This window comes from Sceloporus occidentalis, unplaced genomic scaffold (genome assembly GCF_023333645.1).
Source record: "Sceloporus occidentalis isolate IW3139 unplaced genomic scaffold, rSceOcc1.0.p SCAF_143, whole genome shotgun sequence".
Taxonomy (NCBI): Eukaryota; Metazoa; Chordata; class Lepidosauria; order Squamata; family Phrynosomatidae; genus Sceloporus; species Sceloporus occidentalis.
The window spans coordinates 2,402,305-2,419,304 of record NW_028317123.1 but is presented as its reverse complement, the minus strand read 5'-3'; the positions used below and the strand labels follow the sequence as shown (position 1 = coordinate 2,419,304).

Below are 17,000 nucleotides of genomic sequence, written 5' to 3'. Positions count from 1 at the left end.
ATCCCCTGCTGGCTAAAAGACTGAGAATTCCAGAAAAGAGGAGTTGGTGGATAGATATCTGCTTATCTAGAGAGGAGTTGGAGATAGATGGCGGTTTATCTAGAGAGGAGTTGGGGGGGGGGTAGATAGTCGTGTCTCTAGAGACGAGTTGAGAGATAGAGAGCCGCGTATCGAGAGAGGAGTTGGAGATAGATGGCGGTGTATCTAGAGCGGAGTCGGGGGGGTAGAGAGCCGCGTATCGAGAGAGGAATTTGGGGGATAGAGAGCCGCGTATGTAGAGAGGAGTCAGACGAGAAATATCATGTCTAGTGAGAGGAGCTGGACCACCGATTGAATTTACACTGATTATAATATTCTTTTATTGGTACGTTTTCCCGGCGCTCTGTGACCGCTCCGCTCTCTCTGTGTCTTTAGATGAGAAGTTGCTCATCCTGATCAGTCCCGGGTACAGAAACGGCGCAACATGTTCCAGGCCAAAATCCCCAGCCCAGCCGCCACGGGCCACGTGAGTACCATTTTATCTCTTCCCGACCAAACCAGTGGCTCACCGCCTCTCGTGTTGGTTTTTCCACCAAGGGAAGGACTTTTAATCAGAGCTTTCCCCCGATAACGTTATCACCAACCATTATTTAACTTTATAAACTGGGAACCCGGATAAAACGTAGAAGACGTAGAAAGCTCAGGACGGGACTTTCCATGCAGCAGACGTGCGTTGGCAACAATTAATCGTTTCCAACCTATTCTGCTTTCCGTTGCTCCTTTTAGAATGAGTCGTAGAGGACTGAAAGAGTTAACGAAAAACCAGAAGGGGCAAATACTTTGGGATATTTGGGCAGGCACAGAGAAGGGGAAGTTTGCGGGTAGATCGACGCGGGCGAAGGTTACGCAAGTCTCACCGGCGGATATCTGCCATCTTACATCAGAAGGAACGCTGTTACCAATAATTGTTATTCTTATTTAGAATGTGAAGGACGCGCGAGCGTAAAACGCCATTCCGGAAACTTCTTAAAGAGATCCGAGGATCTGAGATCAGAATTGGAATGGAAATATATATCCGTAATAAAGAAAGCAGAAATCATATTTTTTTGTAATATTAAAACGATAAAAACACCCTTTTTTACAGTTTTTTTATGAGGAGCAAAAACAATCTACAGAAAGGGGAGCAGACAATCTAAAAAGGTATAGATATTCAGATTCCTGGGTGGCTGCTGGGATAATAATGATGAATAACTACACAAAACAGAGCCAAAATTCAGCAGATACCCACCAAAGACTCCCGAGCTTCGGGTACTTTGACCCACGCAGGCGACTCAATTAAGCGTATCCATGACGACCGCTATTAGAGCCATTTGGGTAACACATTTGTCGAGCCCCCATATAGAATCTTCACGGTGGGCCGCTAAAGGGTTAATATTCCAGCTCATTTAGAAAGTTTCCGGGTATGCCCCCCCCCGACACATAAAGGGTTAAAAGGGAACTGGTCGCTAAAGTACGCCGTGTTTTATCCGTTCTGAAAAAAAAAAACAAAAAAAACAAAGGACTTTTACATTTATACAAATTTTTAGATGTTTATGGAAATTACATTTTATGTTCAGAAGCTGTGGGGGGTGGGGAGGGGGCAACTTCCTGTAACATAAGATGAAGGGTTCTTTAAGACAGGAAGTTGACCCCCCCCCCCCGGATTGAAGATAAGCAGTTTAGAGTACATTCAGTTATGTCCCTTCTGAAGTGAGAAGTTCACCTCAGTTAAAGGAAGGCACGTTATGAAAACCACATCCTGTACCTTCTTTACACACAAACCGTAGGCCGTTGTAAAAACATGTATGTGAAAACATTTCCACATATATATAAATGCTCCAAAACAGCTTCGTTTAGGGAGGCTGATGAATCCAAATGCCTCCAAAGCTCTGAATACACCCTACTCTCCCGAGATTCTAATCAGATGCCCGCTTTTTAACCGCTTCTTAATATCTAATGATTTATCCAAGGAGCTTTGAGGCCCACTGGGAAAAAAAGCTATTGTTTTCTTGATAACCGTACCGAGAAGCAGTAATTATTATGATAAGAGGGGTCTTGATATATGACGGCTTCCAGACCTGATCTCAGACCCTAGGGTACCTATCTATAGGTCTATTCACTAAGGGCAGAGATAGCCGGAGATGAGCCGCTAAGTGGTGGTAATTCTTATACATTCCGTACATTACAATGAATCTGGGTTCCTCCGGTCCAGAATCACGTGGTTGGGTTTGTAGGCATCTTGGTTCCACCAGTACTTTGGAGGATTGACTAAGGGTACAACCATAGAGGTGGACTATTAGCCAACCGCTGAACTTATGAACTGAGGACAACTGATCAGTTTTATGGGGGGGGGGTCTGAAAATTCCCCCCTAGAAGAAAATTCATTCCAACGATATCTCTGGTTCTCAGTTTTTTGCCCAGATTGTCCCCATTCCAATTGAAAATAAAGCTATTATTGAGCAGCATATCCAGAAACCAGGTCTTTCTAGAAAAGCGTCATTGCGTGCGGCCGCACCTTGTAGAAGTTATTTGAAAACTACCAAATGTTTACAACGGATCTGAGATTTTACAGTAAAAAAAACCCCTAAAACGCTAGATTTGCATCCTTTGTCGAGATTCTCAGCAGTGTTTTATCTGCGGGGGACAGGATGGCCGGACGAGAGCATTGTGTGTCCTATCTAACCACGCTTCCTCTCTTACTTGTTTGTGATTTAGGATTCGGGATGCAGTCCGTCGGGAAACGTCCAAAGGTCAAAGGTATGATAATAAACTCTGTGTTCCAGAATTCTGTCCCCCCCCCCCCACCCCAGTCGATTAGATAGCAATGCTGGAAACCATCACGTGCTAGACGTGCGCCATGTTTTATGGCTCAATTTTGCATTTTTTCTTCTGCGGATCATCAATCCCCTTTGTTTTCCCCATTTTTTTCCTCCAGCAACACCTTTCTACATGACCCCCTTATGTCTCTTTGTGCCCAACAGTCTTTCAGTGTCAAGCCCCCCGTGAGAGAGCTCTGTTCCAACTGTCAGAAGACCGTTTACCCCATGGAGAGGCTGGTGGCCGATAAGCACATCTTCCACAGTAGCTGCTTCTGCTGTAAGCACTGCAGCACCAAACTAAAGTGAGTACCAACCATGGGCCCACGGGCACTGGCGTTCAACCTAATGCCACCCCTCTCGGGTCCAAACCTTAAGGTCCAGTCTGAGTGACAACCGTAGGTTGTGTGGTAGGAGGGTATTGATGGGTTCATTACTCAGGCGGGGTCTATATATCGGTTATTATGTTTTTTTGTGGATTCTTGAGATTTTGTTTTAATGTTTAAAGAGAAAAAAACAAAGAATGATGCTTTAACTGCTGCTTTGCTTCAAGAAAGCAGTGATTTGTTATACAGATTGACCTGGAGCTCACCATTGTTGATGATCACATGATATTTAGGATCCACCCACTGCTCCTAAGCCTCACCGTGAAGTTTTCTTTATGGCAGGTGTTATTTTTTTTGCGCTAAATAAAAATAAGATTGTCTGACCTTCCTTTTGACCGGATTCCTACCATTCTGACCGCTTTCTCAATGTTTCTTACAGCCTGGGTACGTACGCCGCCCTCCACGGGGAGTTTTACTGCAAACCTCATTTCCAACAACTCTTCAAGAGCAAAGGGAATTACGACGAAGGTTTTGGCCGGCGACCTCACAAAGATCTGTGGACCCATAAAGAGCAATCTGCCTCTGGGGACAATGCCCCCTGAGAGGCCGCTCAACACACATACACCAGGGGTTTTGCCCCCCCTACCCTTATTGCACCAAGGGTAGGGAGGGTTTGCTTTATGTGCCTCAGCTGAGTGCATATTTTGGTGCACGTGAAGGCACTTTCTATAGGATCTAGCTGGTGCAGTTAAACCCTTCCCTGGCTGGAGGGGGCATCTTTCAACTCATTTCAATGAATCAGATGCCACTTATTCCTCGACAGGACATATAGATCGCGTGACCATCAGGGCCGCAGCCAATCCCAGTTCAGGGCAAAATGCGTTTCCTTGAATTATGGTTATAATTGGTATCTTGTTTGGGATGGTTGAAGTTGGGGGAGCGGTGGGGGGGGCAATCTGGATGATTTTGGATGGCATTTGGCACAAATATCAGGGCTGGATGATCACACAGGGATGTTTGAGGGGAACAGTGATCACAAAATTCTTTGTTGTTGCACACGGGATGGGCTGGCGAGATATTGGAAGATGTCTACGGAATGCACAATATTTACAGTCAGGGAATATATGGCAGATAGAACCTTTACACGATGAACTTACCTTTAATCATATCGGGACCTTGGTAACCTTCTAGAAGACAAATAAGTCATGTTCTGGAGGTTATAGAGGAAAAAGTTCCAATTATCATAAATTGGGTGACCACCAAGTTCAGGTAAGCCTCAAAAGACCTTGTGGTTCTTCTAGACATGTGGGTCAAAGTTATTGAAATTGCTAAAAACACCCAGGGCTGCCATAGGACCTTCACACATCATCACCAGATTCTTTTTTTTTTACTTTTTTGCAATTATCTCACAACAGTCGCTGCCGACTTTTAAAGTTCAGGATCTCCAGAGGGATATCTTCCACCTCTCTCCAGCCAGTTCCCCCACTAAATAACCTTACTTTTCCCTCTCGTCTTGCGCGAGAGGGAAGCCGAGACATTCCTTCCTCCTGCTGTCCGTCGGGACTCGTAAGCCCCGACGGCGGTAGGAGAATTTCTTCTACGCTGTGCACTGGGGACGGGGGTTTGTTTACAGACTGTTCTTACCATACTAATACACTCCATGTGCTCTGATTGTAAAATTAAATGAAAAAAAAGAAACATTCTAGGACCCATTGTTCTGTTTTGTGCCTTTTTGCTGATACAGTGAAGTCTGGTTTTAGTCTTCTTTTTAGAAAACAAGGTTGGATACCAGTAGGATTAAGAAACCACAAAAGGATCTAATGTCCAGAAAAAAAGGGTGTCCGTCACACCAGTGATTGTGAAGGTAGGGAATCAAATTCTCAAAATGTTCATAGCAATCCCTGTAAGAGGTCAGCTGGACTGGAGATCAGACTCACAGGCCCCGCATCACGAGCAGCGTTCCTCAACAAGAGGACCTCTTTATCTCTTTAGCAGGAGGGTTGTGGTTCTATTCACTATGCATTATAAAGGGCTACCGCTGGCTGGTTTCTCTGCCAGGAGGATTGAGCTGGCCCTGCAGAATGTATAGTTCAATCAAAAAGGAGACAATTGAAGAACTTACGCTGATATAAATCAGTGCCATCCAAAATATTCTTGGAGTAGAAACCCTTCATTATGGAACAATAAGAAACTGCAACTCTTCTGTGAACCCCCTTTACAGTGTATGAACCCCATTATGTAGTCACGCACTTCCGCTCTGTATAAGTGCCTATTTTCAGTTCTTTGTTTTCCTCTGCCCCCCCCCAGAAGACCTCTCTCTAGTAGTGCCCACTCCAAATTAAAGGCAGTAGTTCTGCTATATAGAAGACTACTGGCCATCTACTGAACCCATAGGGAATTATTTATCAGGAGTCATTCTGATGCACTGCTTCAAACAGTTGGTTTGATGATACGACCATTTTTGATCATATCCACCAGAATTGTTCTATATGAATAACAACCATAGAGAGATCTCTGCATACAGCACCAAGGTCTGGGGAACGGGGGGTTTTTGAGACAACACAGTAACAATTTAATAAAAAAAAATGGCACTTATACCGGTCGAGACTACAAGACACTACTATGCTCTATAAAAGGTACATGGCTCGAAATCAAACAACCAATGAGTAGTGCTGGCAGGGCTAGGAGTAGTATGAGTAACAATAAGTAAACACCGCCCTCTAGTGTTCGGTTAAAGCACACTCTCCATTCACTGATCCCATCTTTGCTGTTTGATGAACCTCAGGGTCCGGTATATATAACGTGCATCCTGGTTTTGCTTTTCTCTGCCTTATCCAGATCTTTGCGCCTCCGTGGCCGCACGCCTTGGGCTGTATGTTATCAGGGCTCTCCCCGAACACGTGTAATCTCTGCAAGGATAATTGTAGTGTGTGGCTGTTCAGTGATACAGGGTAAATTACATTAAAGGTTTTGCTGTTTTGTTTTATGTCCACGTAATCTGCCATATTATTTATTGGAATGTTCTGAAATACGTGTCCCGATGTCTGTGTATTAGGAGGGGTGAGAGGCGCGTGTCCCGGTGTCTGTGTATTAGGAGGGGTGAGAGGTGCGTGTCCCGATGTCTGTGTATTAGGAGGGATGAGAGGCGCGTGTCCCAATGTCTGTGTATTAGGAGGGGTGAGAGGTCCATGTCCTGGTGTCTGTGTATTAGGAGGGATGAGAGGCGCGTGTCCCAATGTCTGTGTATTAGGAGGGGTGAGAGGTCCATGTTCCGGTGTCTGTGTATTAGGAGGGGTGAGGGGCGCGTGTCCCCGTGTCTGTGTATTAGGAGGGGTGAGAGGCGCGTGTCCCGGTGTCTGTGTATTAGGAGGGATGAGAGGCGCGTGTCCCGGTGTCTGTGTATTAGGAGGGATGAGAGGCGCGTGTCCCGGTGTCTGTGTATTAGGAGGGATGAGAGGCGCGTGTCCCGGTGTCTGTGTATTAGGAGGGATGAGAGGCGCGTGTCCCGGTGTCTGTATTAGGAGGGATGAGAGGTGCGTGTCCTGGTGTCTGTGTATTAGGAGGGGTGAGGGTCGCGTGTCCCGGTGTCTGTATATTAGGAGGGGTGAGAGGCGCGTGTCCCGGTGTCTGTGTATTAGGAGGGATGAGAGGCGCGTGTCCTGGTGTCTGTGTATTAGGAGGGGTGAGAGGCGCGTGTCCTGGTGTCTGTGTATTAGGAGGGGTGAGAGGCGCGTGTGCCGGTGTCTGTGTATTAGGAGGGGTGAGAGGCGCGTGTCCCGGTGTCTGTATATTAGGAGGGGTGAGAGGCGCGTGTCCCGGTGTCTGTGTATTAGGAGGGATGAGAGGTGCGTGTCCTGGTGTCTGTGTATTAGGAGGGGTGAGGGGTGCGTGTCCCGGTGTCTGTGTATTAGGACTGGTGGAGTCCGAGCCCGGACGGGTCAGAAAGGGGTCCGACACAATATTAATCTGATTGATATAAAGGAACACGAGGTAACATTAACCCGCGATAAATGATACCCAGCGCGGGATCCCGTTATGGTTCTATCAGAAACGAGAATTTCTCCCACAAATCAGACGGACTCGGAGGGATTAATATAAATGACCATTTATTGTAAATAAAAACAAAATAAAAACAGAATACAATGCAAGGGCTCTGCACTGCAAGCCCTAAGTCAGTATATATATATTTCTATATATTTATAGAGCTTTATACAGTAAATTGGATATTTTATTTGGCACGAGTTACTCTCAAACGAAGGAACGGAAAAATGCGTATCCTTTTAACCGGTGCAATACCATCTAATTCCTCCCCAGCCATAAAGCAATGTGCTGGCAGTGCTATGTTCCCTCAAAGCTTCGATATGCCGTACTGTATAACAATACAGGGTCTCTACATTCCCCGGTGGGCCGCGCAGGTATACAATGGGTCAGGTCATCGCTCCTACAGTATGAAGGAATACTCCGCGTCGGAGTACAAAACACATTCTGTTAAAGGGAACCTATTTCACAAGATCCGGCATCTTTAACCCCTTCCAACCACGTGGCGCCAGCTGCTTTTATTTCTCTGCGTTTAATAAAATATAATATTTCTAGTATTACCGTATTTACTTGATTATAAGACCACTTTGTCTTATAATCAAGTTCGTCTCTTGGGGGCTCTTCCGCAAAAAGCAGCGCGATCTCCCGCAGTCCTGCCTATCAGTCTGTGCTCCTCTTCACAAGTTGTTGGTTCATGTAGAAGCAAATCTCCATGGACTACATATCCCATGATCCTCAGCGCACCTTACTGATTAAACAATATTTTATGGCAAAAACCGTTTGATATTTTTTTTTGTCAGGCCTTTCCTTTTTTTAATCCTCCAATAAAATCCAAAATGGGGGGGGGGGGGTTTATAATCCAGCAAATACCGGTCACACTTTCCAGACTTTTCAGCATAGGTAAATTTAGTCGAAAAAAACAGAAATAGTCCGCAAACCCGAGAGAAGGCATGCGATGGAGGATCGAGAAGGTATGAAGCCAGCCTTACGCAATGGCCGGTGATAGAGAAGGACGTTTCAGGGAGTCGGGGGGCTGTTGATGACATCGAAAAAACACTGAAACAAACTCCGGTTGGGATTTCATTGATCTGGAGTTTTGGGGTCTTTCTGGATAACTTTCCATATGATGATAACTGAGCAGCTCGGAAACCTCAGAATCGGGAGTCACGACAGATCTATACATTAGAGCGCAGCCGAAAGCCGAACGGAGATGCCGATCATCCTTAATTTGCTCCGTGAAGGGATGACTTAGTGTGTTATGGATAAGCAGAACAGCCTCCCAGCAGAAGTGGTAGAATTTAATCCAGGAGAGGAATTAATGATGGCATTAGGCTATCCTGAACACAAGACCAGTGGCTCTTGGATATCATTTCAGAATATATAAGAAAAGATCCCACGTTCCACACGTTAATGAGACGGATAGACGGGCAGGCATCAGTACTGGCTACGACACAGAAGGGGGCTGGAAACAAGTCGCCCCCCCAATGGGTGACAAAGAGTACATTATGATTCTGCATAGATAAAACACAGAAGACTAAGGGCATTAGGTAGAAAATAAACATTTCCCGGTGCAGAGTTTGAACAGCGGTCTTATAACCATCCCGGCTGGAGTATTCCTCTTGTTTCCATGGCGATAAGGCCACACTGCGCCGGTAGCGGTATTTATACACATTCCCCGGGGCTGGCGGTAGCTGCGCCCGGCCCGAGCCCTGACACTTTGCGGCAGTAGTATTGGCAGAAGACGGGCGAAGCGAGGCGGCTTTTCCTATCAGGAATACGATATAAAAAGATTGCGTGTACATAAAACACACGTCATCAATAACACTGATTTACGTCTCAACTTCGGCCCCAGTCTGATAAACGGCACTTTACCGGACAGCTGTCCCCGCTGAGCAGTGGAAACATCGCTTTGGTCTTATAAAAGAATGTCAAGTATTAACCTTATCCTATCCACGGATATATAAAACACTTTTTTGAGCGCTATGTACATTCTCTGTACAAAAAGATCATAGAACAGCATATGCCTGGTTAACCCCTTAAGGCACACTTTGGCTTAACCCCCAGCATGTGCAGATGGGAGCAGCACGCCTGCATAAACGCCGCTATCCTTGAAGTCCTTCTGGTCCACACGGAGGTAACGGAGAGCTTTGGTCAGGAACCCCTAATCTCGCACAACGGGTTGCACTAAAACCCACTGAAGACAATGTAACTTGAGCCCGTACATGTACGGCCTTTGTCATGAAAGGGTTAACCGCTTTGATGAATGGGTTCTGCGGCATAGAGGCTAAACATAAGGGTTACGTATCCCTCTCCAGCGTGTGTTTCTGTAAAGGTACTAAGGCACTTGTCTTGGAAGGGGAGGACCATCTTTCTGACTTATCTGCCGATTTCCAGACCCTCCTTTCCGACGTTAAGTATGGTCTCTTCTTCATACGCGAAGTCAAAAAGTAATCCTCCGTATAAATAACTCATTTGCTCTGATGCAGTAACACTGAATCCCAGGCCGCTGGCTCACGGACCCTGCTCTGTACGCAGCACGTTGGGAATGATTGTCGCATCCGCTGCTTGCAGTCTCGAGCGTCGTCAGTGGACATCCGCTACCCCCTAGCGATACGCACGAGCATAATGCCGAGGGTGGGCGGAAAGGTTTGACATTTAATATGTCAGCTGAGCGAAGGGATGACGGAGGAGTTCTTCGGCCGACGGTCTCTGCCGGGCATCTACCAGTATCCGCTTTATAAAGTCCCGGCATTGCTCGGATGTGTTTGGGGGCAGTTGGGGGTTGGTTGGCTGGGTGGCAATTTTAAAAATGGCTGCCATGGCCTCATACTCAGCCCAAGGAGGCTTCTCCGTTAGCATTTCCACCACGGTGCAGCCCAGGCTCCTGTAAGAGGAGGCACATGTGAATTAAAGGGGTGGCAGGTGGGGGGGGCGGGGGGGACTACCAATGCCCATGGCTGTGGCATCGTTAGTGCTCCTACACGTTTCTAACGTAAACATACCAGACGTCTGCTTTTCTTCCGTAGCCTTCTCCACTGATCACCTCCGGACTCATCCAGTACGGCGTCCCGGTCACGGAGCGCATTCCGGTGCCCGACATGCATATGGTCTGGAGCCGCTTGCTGGCCCCGAAGTCTCCCAACTTGACGTTGCCTGCAGAGTCTCGCAGGATGTTGGCCCCTAAGATGTGAACCGATTACAACGTCAACGCCGACAGAACAATTTGCAACCTTGAAATGCCAGGTAACGATGTTGGAGATTTGTGAATACTACGGGCACATGTGGAAAACCCGCGCATGCTGGGCGAAGTTACCTTTGATGTCCCTGTGCACGATCATGTTGCTGTGCAGGTAGGAAACTCCCTCTAGGATCTGCCGGGTGTATCTCCTGGTTACGTTCTCCGTTAGGGCTCCATAAGCTTTCAGCTGGTCTTTCACTGAGCCCTGAGACAGACCAAGAAAAGGATAATCAAACAAAAAAACCCAAAAATATTCCCCCTTGTGTGACATTTTTTGTTCGGGGTGGGTAATTACATGCTTGTGATCGTATATCTGCTATAAAGTCTTCTGCTCGATGGCATGGATTTGTGTCCTCCCCATAAGTCTGGCCTAGAAGTACCACGAGCCCTGGCTTTACGTGTTCATTATCCCTGGTACGTCATTAGACCAGGCGCACGTTTAAACTCATGTGTTCCTCTCCCATGCCAAACCTCACCCCTGGCATGTACTCCATGAAGATGGTCAGCGTCTTCTCCCCTTTGTCTCGTAGACATCCGTAGTATTGCACGATCCTTTCGTGATGCAAGTTCTTTAGGAGCTGGATCTCACACTCCAAAGCACTCACCTCCTGTAGGGGCAGACAAGCGGCATTGAGAATCTTGGTCCAAAATAGGACACCCCACGCAGAACCCAGAAATTCACATTACCCCCCCTTATCTCACATAGAGGGAAATAAGGGGTCATTCTGAGGAGTGCAAATAACCTTGCTCGTTTCCGGGCTGTCTGGATCATACTGGACCTGCTTCGCTGCCAGCTCCCGTCCCACATCCACGTCGTAACACAGATAAACGCGCCCGAACGCCCCCTGACCCAGCAGCTTTCCCCGACGCCAATTAATCGGGGCGCTGGGAGCTGAAGAGAAAGAAGGGAGAAGAGTCAGAGGCGAGACCGAGCTCATCAAAATCAAAATGATTTGTTTTAAATAAATGTCAGGTTTTTCCGTTTTCGAAAGCAGTATTTTTGCCACTTCGGTAAATCTGCTTCCTTAAAAAAACCTCATTTTATAGGGAGGGGGGAGTATAGGGAGGCATCCGCTAAGCACCTTTTTAGGAGACTCCCCCTTTAAACACAACACAGAGCAAAGGGGTCCCGTAACACGCCCTGCCCACCAATGTCTTACACTTTGTGGGTACGTTCCTCTCCTGGACGCTCAGCGTGTTCTCGCTGTCGGCGCTGCGCAGGCGGGTTCGGGTTTCCAGATACTGCACGGTTAACCCCATGTTCTCCCCGTTGCTACTCAGGGAACGGCTGGAGGGCACAAGAGTGAAGAGATTCCCTTGAGGGCGACGGATCCGCGGAAAGGTTCTGCGGCCTGCCATAGGGGACAGTTATATATTATTATTATATTAATTATACAGATCACGGTCAGTAGCACGGACTATTATGAGGCAATACCATCGGATAGAACATACCGTCGTTATAATCCTTGTGGTGAACAGACACGTGGTATCTTCGAGGGTAAGTACCCCCTTTCCCCGCTCTGTCGTAGAACTGATTCTCACAGTCTGGGTAGGAGAGAACAGGACGATTGTGAGAGGGGGTAGGTTCTGGATCAAGAACTACTAAGCACATAAACCAAAATGAATAGTGTTCCCACGTACCCAAGTAGTCCTGTCTATTGTCTGGATAACTCTGTGCTCTTGACATGCGCGACTTCCTGAAGCACGGGCTGATAGGAAATGTAAAAAGGATAGATTTACTACACATACCACGGAAAGAATAACGGTTTATATATACTTGAAAACCATAACCTCATATAACTTCATAATAGTAATATTAATAATACTACTTATTATACTATTGCTGTAACCATGGCAATACAGATCACAAAATTACCAAGGATACGTATTTACCTGTCTTCTGATCGGTCCAGTGATTGACAGCTGCCGGACACAGAATTCTCTGTACTACTCAGGGGGTCTAGCATCTGAGTGGAGAAGACACCAGAAAAAACAAACAAACAAACAAACAAAAAAAATAAAATGAACAGGAGAGAGAAACAGAAAAAACAATAAAAAAGTAGGAAAGAAAAAAAAAAAAGGAGCACTGTGGAAAAAACCACCATCCCCAGTACAGATTCTACTCAATATGGAACGGACTCTGTCAATGGACAAGTTTCCCATAATGCACCAGAGCCCCCAAGTAAGTTCTCCGCAGGGCGAGTACACCCTCGGCGTAGTGACACTCACGCACTGCTCGCTGGTTTCCGGTATGAACTCGCCCTCACTGTTGATGCTGGTGTAGGAGCCCTGCCGCGGCATCCTCTGCATCCTCTCAGGCACGTAGCCAGGGGGCGGCGAGCTGCGGCCGGTGTTCTGGCAACCTGCGAATTGAGCAACAAAGAGCATCCTTTATCAGCAGTCACGTAGGCGGCCATTGCAGGCAGTCGTGAGAAATACGGGTGACGTCTCCTCCCCAGACACCCCACCGAACCAATGATATTTCACTTGCAGCACAGCCAACAAAACGCTTACCCGATAAATAAATGATGTGGAAAGAGCAATTCTTTAGAAAAAGACAATATTCCTAAACGGACAATATATATGTATCCTTAATGATGGTGAGAATGCCCCTTGGAATCAAGAAATGATCTACAAATGTAATTAAACTGTACAAAACTATCCAAGGCAGTCGTTCTGAGCTGCAGGCAGACGAAGCTCATAGAGTCGCCTCTTCCTGCGAGAAGCGCCCCTCGCTCGCGGCACACACCCCGTCTACAAACCACAGAACACATCCTTTCCTTGGTAGCAGGTGAACCACCTTCCTCCGACACAACCTCCACTATGACCCAGGGTGCGCACAGGTCTGGAATGGAACTTAGGTGGAACCCAACAAAAAAAACGTCCTTTAAGCCGTAAGCCCAACTTGCCTCGTGCTGTCGTTTTGGGTGGACAAACAGCTCGTGGAGAAGGCAGTTACAGCACGTGGCGACGGTGTCTATGCACTCGGTCAATAGATTCGCGTTTCTGGTTTCTAGAGCAGAAGATGCGCCCTTATTACTTACTGACTGAGAGGTGGCGGCTGCGTGACTCGGCAGGGTGATACGCCGTGTTGACGTCTCCCACAGACTGCGAGGCCTTGATCCGCACTTGTTTCTGGATGCCCGAATGGGGCGCCGGAGTCTAAACGGGAGGAGAGACGTGACTGGAAAACTCCCTCGTGTGTCACAGATCCAGAAATCTACTCCAAGCATCCCTGGAATATACTCACGTGGTTGCGGTCGTGAGAAAGCAACAAGATGCGAAGGCTTTTCATGCTAGAACTCCGGTCCAAGAGGTCCACGGCTTTGTCAATGTCATCTTGACTTCGGAGAGGGATGGAGAGCTGCAAGAAAAAAACCAAGGGAGAAAAATGAAAATTTGCTGATTTGGAGGCATCATCCCTTCCTAAATTACCTTAAACTTTACCATCTGTGCTATACAAATAAAAGATAATAATAATAATAATAATAATAATAATATAAGATATCCGTAACATCTTCTCCAACGTAAACATCTTAAGATGGAGCTTTAAGCTTGACTTTTATTGACTGGGGTAGTTGTGGTCAATCTTTCCCACCCCAGCTATTGTAAACAGCTATCCTTTTGTTTGTTTGTTGGGGGGGGTGGCATTTATGTTTAAGACACAATTTGATTCCCACGATGGCACGGAGGATACGAGGCTGTGTGGCAAGACGTGTGACCCACCTCGTTGTTCATGTAATGGAGGTCAAGCGGCTGTCCAAACACGCTCTTCACTTTCTGCTCGACATCTTCATACTTCACAGGTCGGGTAAACTGGAGAATCCTGCGAGAAAATAAAAATATAAAAATTATAAATCCGAATAAAAAAAGCTAACACACTGCAACCACAAACGGACCTTTATAATCCAGATGATTAATGAGACCTTAATTAGCAGAAACCGGGTGGCCCCAACGAAAAACATCCACTCAACCCCGCGAGACATTAGGAGGTTTAATTTTCATGAGATCATAATTTTAGCAATAAAATATTTATGACAACCCCAAAAAACGTTACAATAGCAGCCAGTGTAAAGATGTGAAAAGTTGGCGTATCGTTCAAAATGCAAGATTTAATTTTAAAAAAACTGTGGATGAATGTGATGAATGCGAATGAATTCGTTTACTGTAACATTTGCCTGTGAATAGAGGGAACCTCTGATGAAACTCCTGGCACGTTCGGCACCATCCGAGGTGGACCAAGAGCTATCATCAACTTTTAGCTGCACCTTGTTGCCCACGGAAAGGAGAGCTCTGGAAGCGGAAACCGGGCCTGAAGGAATCCATGAAAGCTTCCCAATCTCTACAAATCCTCCCAGCTCGGTTGCCGGCCGAATGACATATTTGTGGCGAGAGCTGGCAGCCTCTGAGTAACCGCCAGGCCACTTCTCGGCTCCTGTCTGCAAGCCCAATATCCGTAAGAACAGGGGGGGAAACTCGGGTCATAGACGGGAGGGAGAGGTGGGGCAGTTCACAATCAGGCCATTCATTAGAAGGCGATATAGGTTCGCTCCTTCGATACTCCATAATAACGTAACATGCAGCAGCGAAGTATAAAATACAATCCATGCTGATAGCTCCATAACAGTATAGTAAGCAGGGAGGGCGGTAGCCCAAGTTCAAGGACCTGAAACATTAGGCAATATTACAAAGAACGGGAAGTTACAGGGCCTTTTTACTGAATATTTAGGTGTATGCGGACTCTCTCGTGGGTAATCACTTTAAACATGGCGGCAGCCGCATGGTAGAAATTGGCAGCGAAGCTCCCGCACATACATGCTGCCAAGGCCACCTTGGCCATTGGTGAATTCACAAAGAGTTCTATAGAGCTCCATGGCGGACAGTCATGTCGGTGGAGTTTGTTTCATCTCCGGGAATAGATAAAACTGCTGACCTGAAGCAGCAGCCAGGAAAGCCGACCCGGCAGCCAATGCAGCATTTAGAGAACAAGCCCCTAAATTGTGACGCCAACGAATGCTTAAGCGATCAGGTGCACCTCTACTCACCTCCTCTCCCCATTGTGTTCAAACTTTATCCTGACATCGTTCTGGGGAAACACGAGAAAAAAAAAACAACGATTAGTTATATGTTGAACCGGCGTTTTATTATAACGGTCCCGTAAAGTCTGGGTAGAACCTAGAAGTATAAGTCAGAGGGTTTAGGTTTCCGAATTCCTTTCCGTTCTTCCTACCAAATGATTGAAGCAGTGGAGAGAAGGAGTCATTGAAGGAGTCATCGTACATTTAACAACCTCCGACTCTTAAGGTCTAAAAGCTGCCAGAGGCTGTCTGCTTCCGGCTGCTCGAGGTCTATCGAGGACCGGCTTTTATCCAGCCAGATCTAGATGTTTTCAGCAGCTGTTCCATAAATACATGAACCAGGCAGCTGATGAAGAGACACGAAGGACCTTCTGACTCAGTAATGAGGATTGGATTAGGTACACGGACCAGGACAGGACCCCCCCACCTGTTTATTGGGCAGGTTGCTGGCCTTCGTCTTCACCCCGTCGATCCCCGGCGTCCGATGTCGTCTCCCCATCTGGAGGGCCACCAGGTCCTTCATAATGGACTTCAAGGCTTCCTGTTCATCTGAGGAGACCAAAGATCAGAGGATATCAGTTTAGGATAAGAAAAGTAAGAAAAGCACACAACTAACCCTTAACTAAGATCCTGGAACCCAGACAGCCTCCATATCCAGCAAACACTTCTGGAGCCGGTGGCTTGTGTTTCCATAACCATTCCAGACCTAGCCAGGAACAACAGAGGAGGCCTCTGAGCCAAGCAAAATATTTACTGGCCAAAAAGAAACGGACCACCAAAAAAAACCCAGAAAGTGCCCAAAACCAAACTTGCTCCTTTGCCTGCCATCCCGTAGTTGGTTCTGGAATACGCACCAGCGTCCGGATTACTTGCTATTTGAACTAAGTTGGTGAGATGGCTTCTGAGAAATCTTTGCACATTAACTATACATTAGGCAGGGCCAAGTCAAGCCTTCATACCACAGAAGCTCAACGGAGTTGGCCAGTCGTGACGAAGTCAACGGGTGAAAGTTTCCAAAATGTCCTTAAAACCCCAAGATTTAGCTCATACCCCTCATAACATCACACTTATGTCACGCTTTATTACTTTCAATATTGAATTATTATTATTATATTATGTTTTTATTTTATATAATATTACTATTTATATATTTTTACCACATGCACATACGCTACCGTTTGGAAGTTTGGTGTCACTTTCTGGCTGTAACATAATTACATACGGGTTTCTAACCATCAATTATCCTTTTAAACTTAAACTTGGATCAGCGAACACAACGTGCCACTGGAACACAGGAGTGATGGGAGTGATAAAGGGCCACTGGAACACAGGAGTGATGGGAGTGATAAAGGGCCATTGGAACACAGGAGTGATGGGAGTGATAAAGGGCCATTGGAACACAGGAGTGATGGGAGTGATAAAGATGAAGATACTCCACTAAAATCCTGCCTTTCCAGCTACAAAATGAACTTACATTAACCCCGTC

The 17,000-nt window shown here is 46.6% G+C and overlaps 2 protein-coding genes across 2 annotated transcripts; one reads left to right on the top strand and one right to left on the bottom strand.

The window, feature by feature from the left end:
* Positions 1-463: 463 nt before the first annotated feature.
* LOC149280978 (LIM domain-containing protein 2-like) lies at positions 464-3,762 on the top strand. Its single transcript, XM_089499872.1, has 4 exons — positions 464-505; positions 2,734-2,775; positions 3,000-3,139; positions 3,600-3,762. The coding sequence occupies exons 1-4, from the start codon at positions 464-466 to the stop codon at positions 3,760-3,762; spliced, it is 387 nt and encodes a 128-aa protein (XP_089355998.1).
* A 6,091-nt stretch (positions 3,763-9,853) lies between these two features.
* Positions 9,854-16,342, bottom strand: LOC149280977 (mitogen-activated protein kinase kinase kinase 3-like). Its single transcript, XM_089499931.1, has 16 exons — positions 16,324-16,342; positions 15,942-16,063; positions 15,482-15,522; positions 14,163-14,262; positions 13,687-13,800; positions 13,481-13,598; positions 12,666-12,799; positions 12,330-12,403; positions 12,078-12,145; positions 11,889-11,981; positions 11,597-11,788; positions 11,180-11,328; positions 10,913-11,044; positions 10,512-10,641; positions 10,201-10,378; positions 9,854-10,082 (listed from the first exon to the last, which is right to left on the bottom strand). The coding sequence occupies exons 1-16, from the start codon at positions 16,340-16,342 to the stop codon at positions 9,854-9,856; spliced, it is 1,893 nt and encodes a 630-aa protein (XP_089356057.1).
* Between the last annotated feature and the right edge of the window lie 658 nt (positions 16,343-17,000).

Bases quoted from the DNA above. Each gene is read 5' to 3' on its own strand.
- LOC149280978 (XM_089499872.1), top strand. From the start codon at position 464: ATGTTCCAGGCCAAAATCCCCAGCCCAGCCGCCACGGGCCAC. The intron at 2,776-2,999 runs GTATGATAATAA...TGTGCCCAACAG, and splicing joins GAAACGTCCAAAGGTCAAAG to TCTTTCAGTGTCAAGCCCCC. The intron at 3,140-3,599 runs GTGAGTACCAAC...TGTTTCTTACAG, and splicing joins CACTGCAGCACCAAACTAAA to CCTGGGTACGTACGCCGCCC.
- LOC149280977 (XM_089499931.1), bottom strand. The intron at 14,263-15,481 runs GTGAGTAGAGGT...ATTTTCTCGCAG, and splicing joins GAACACAATGGGGAGAGGAG to GATTCTCCAGTTTACCCGAC. The intron at 10,642-10,912 runs GTGAGGTTTGGC...GGTCTGTCTCAG, and splicing joins TCATGGAGTACATGCCAGGG to GGCTCAGTGAAAGACCAGCT.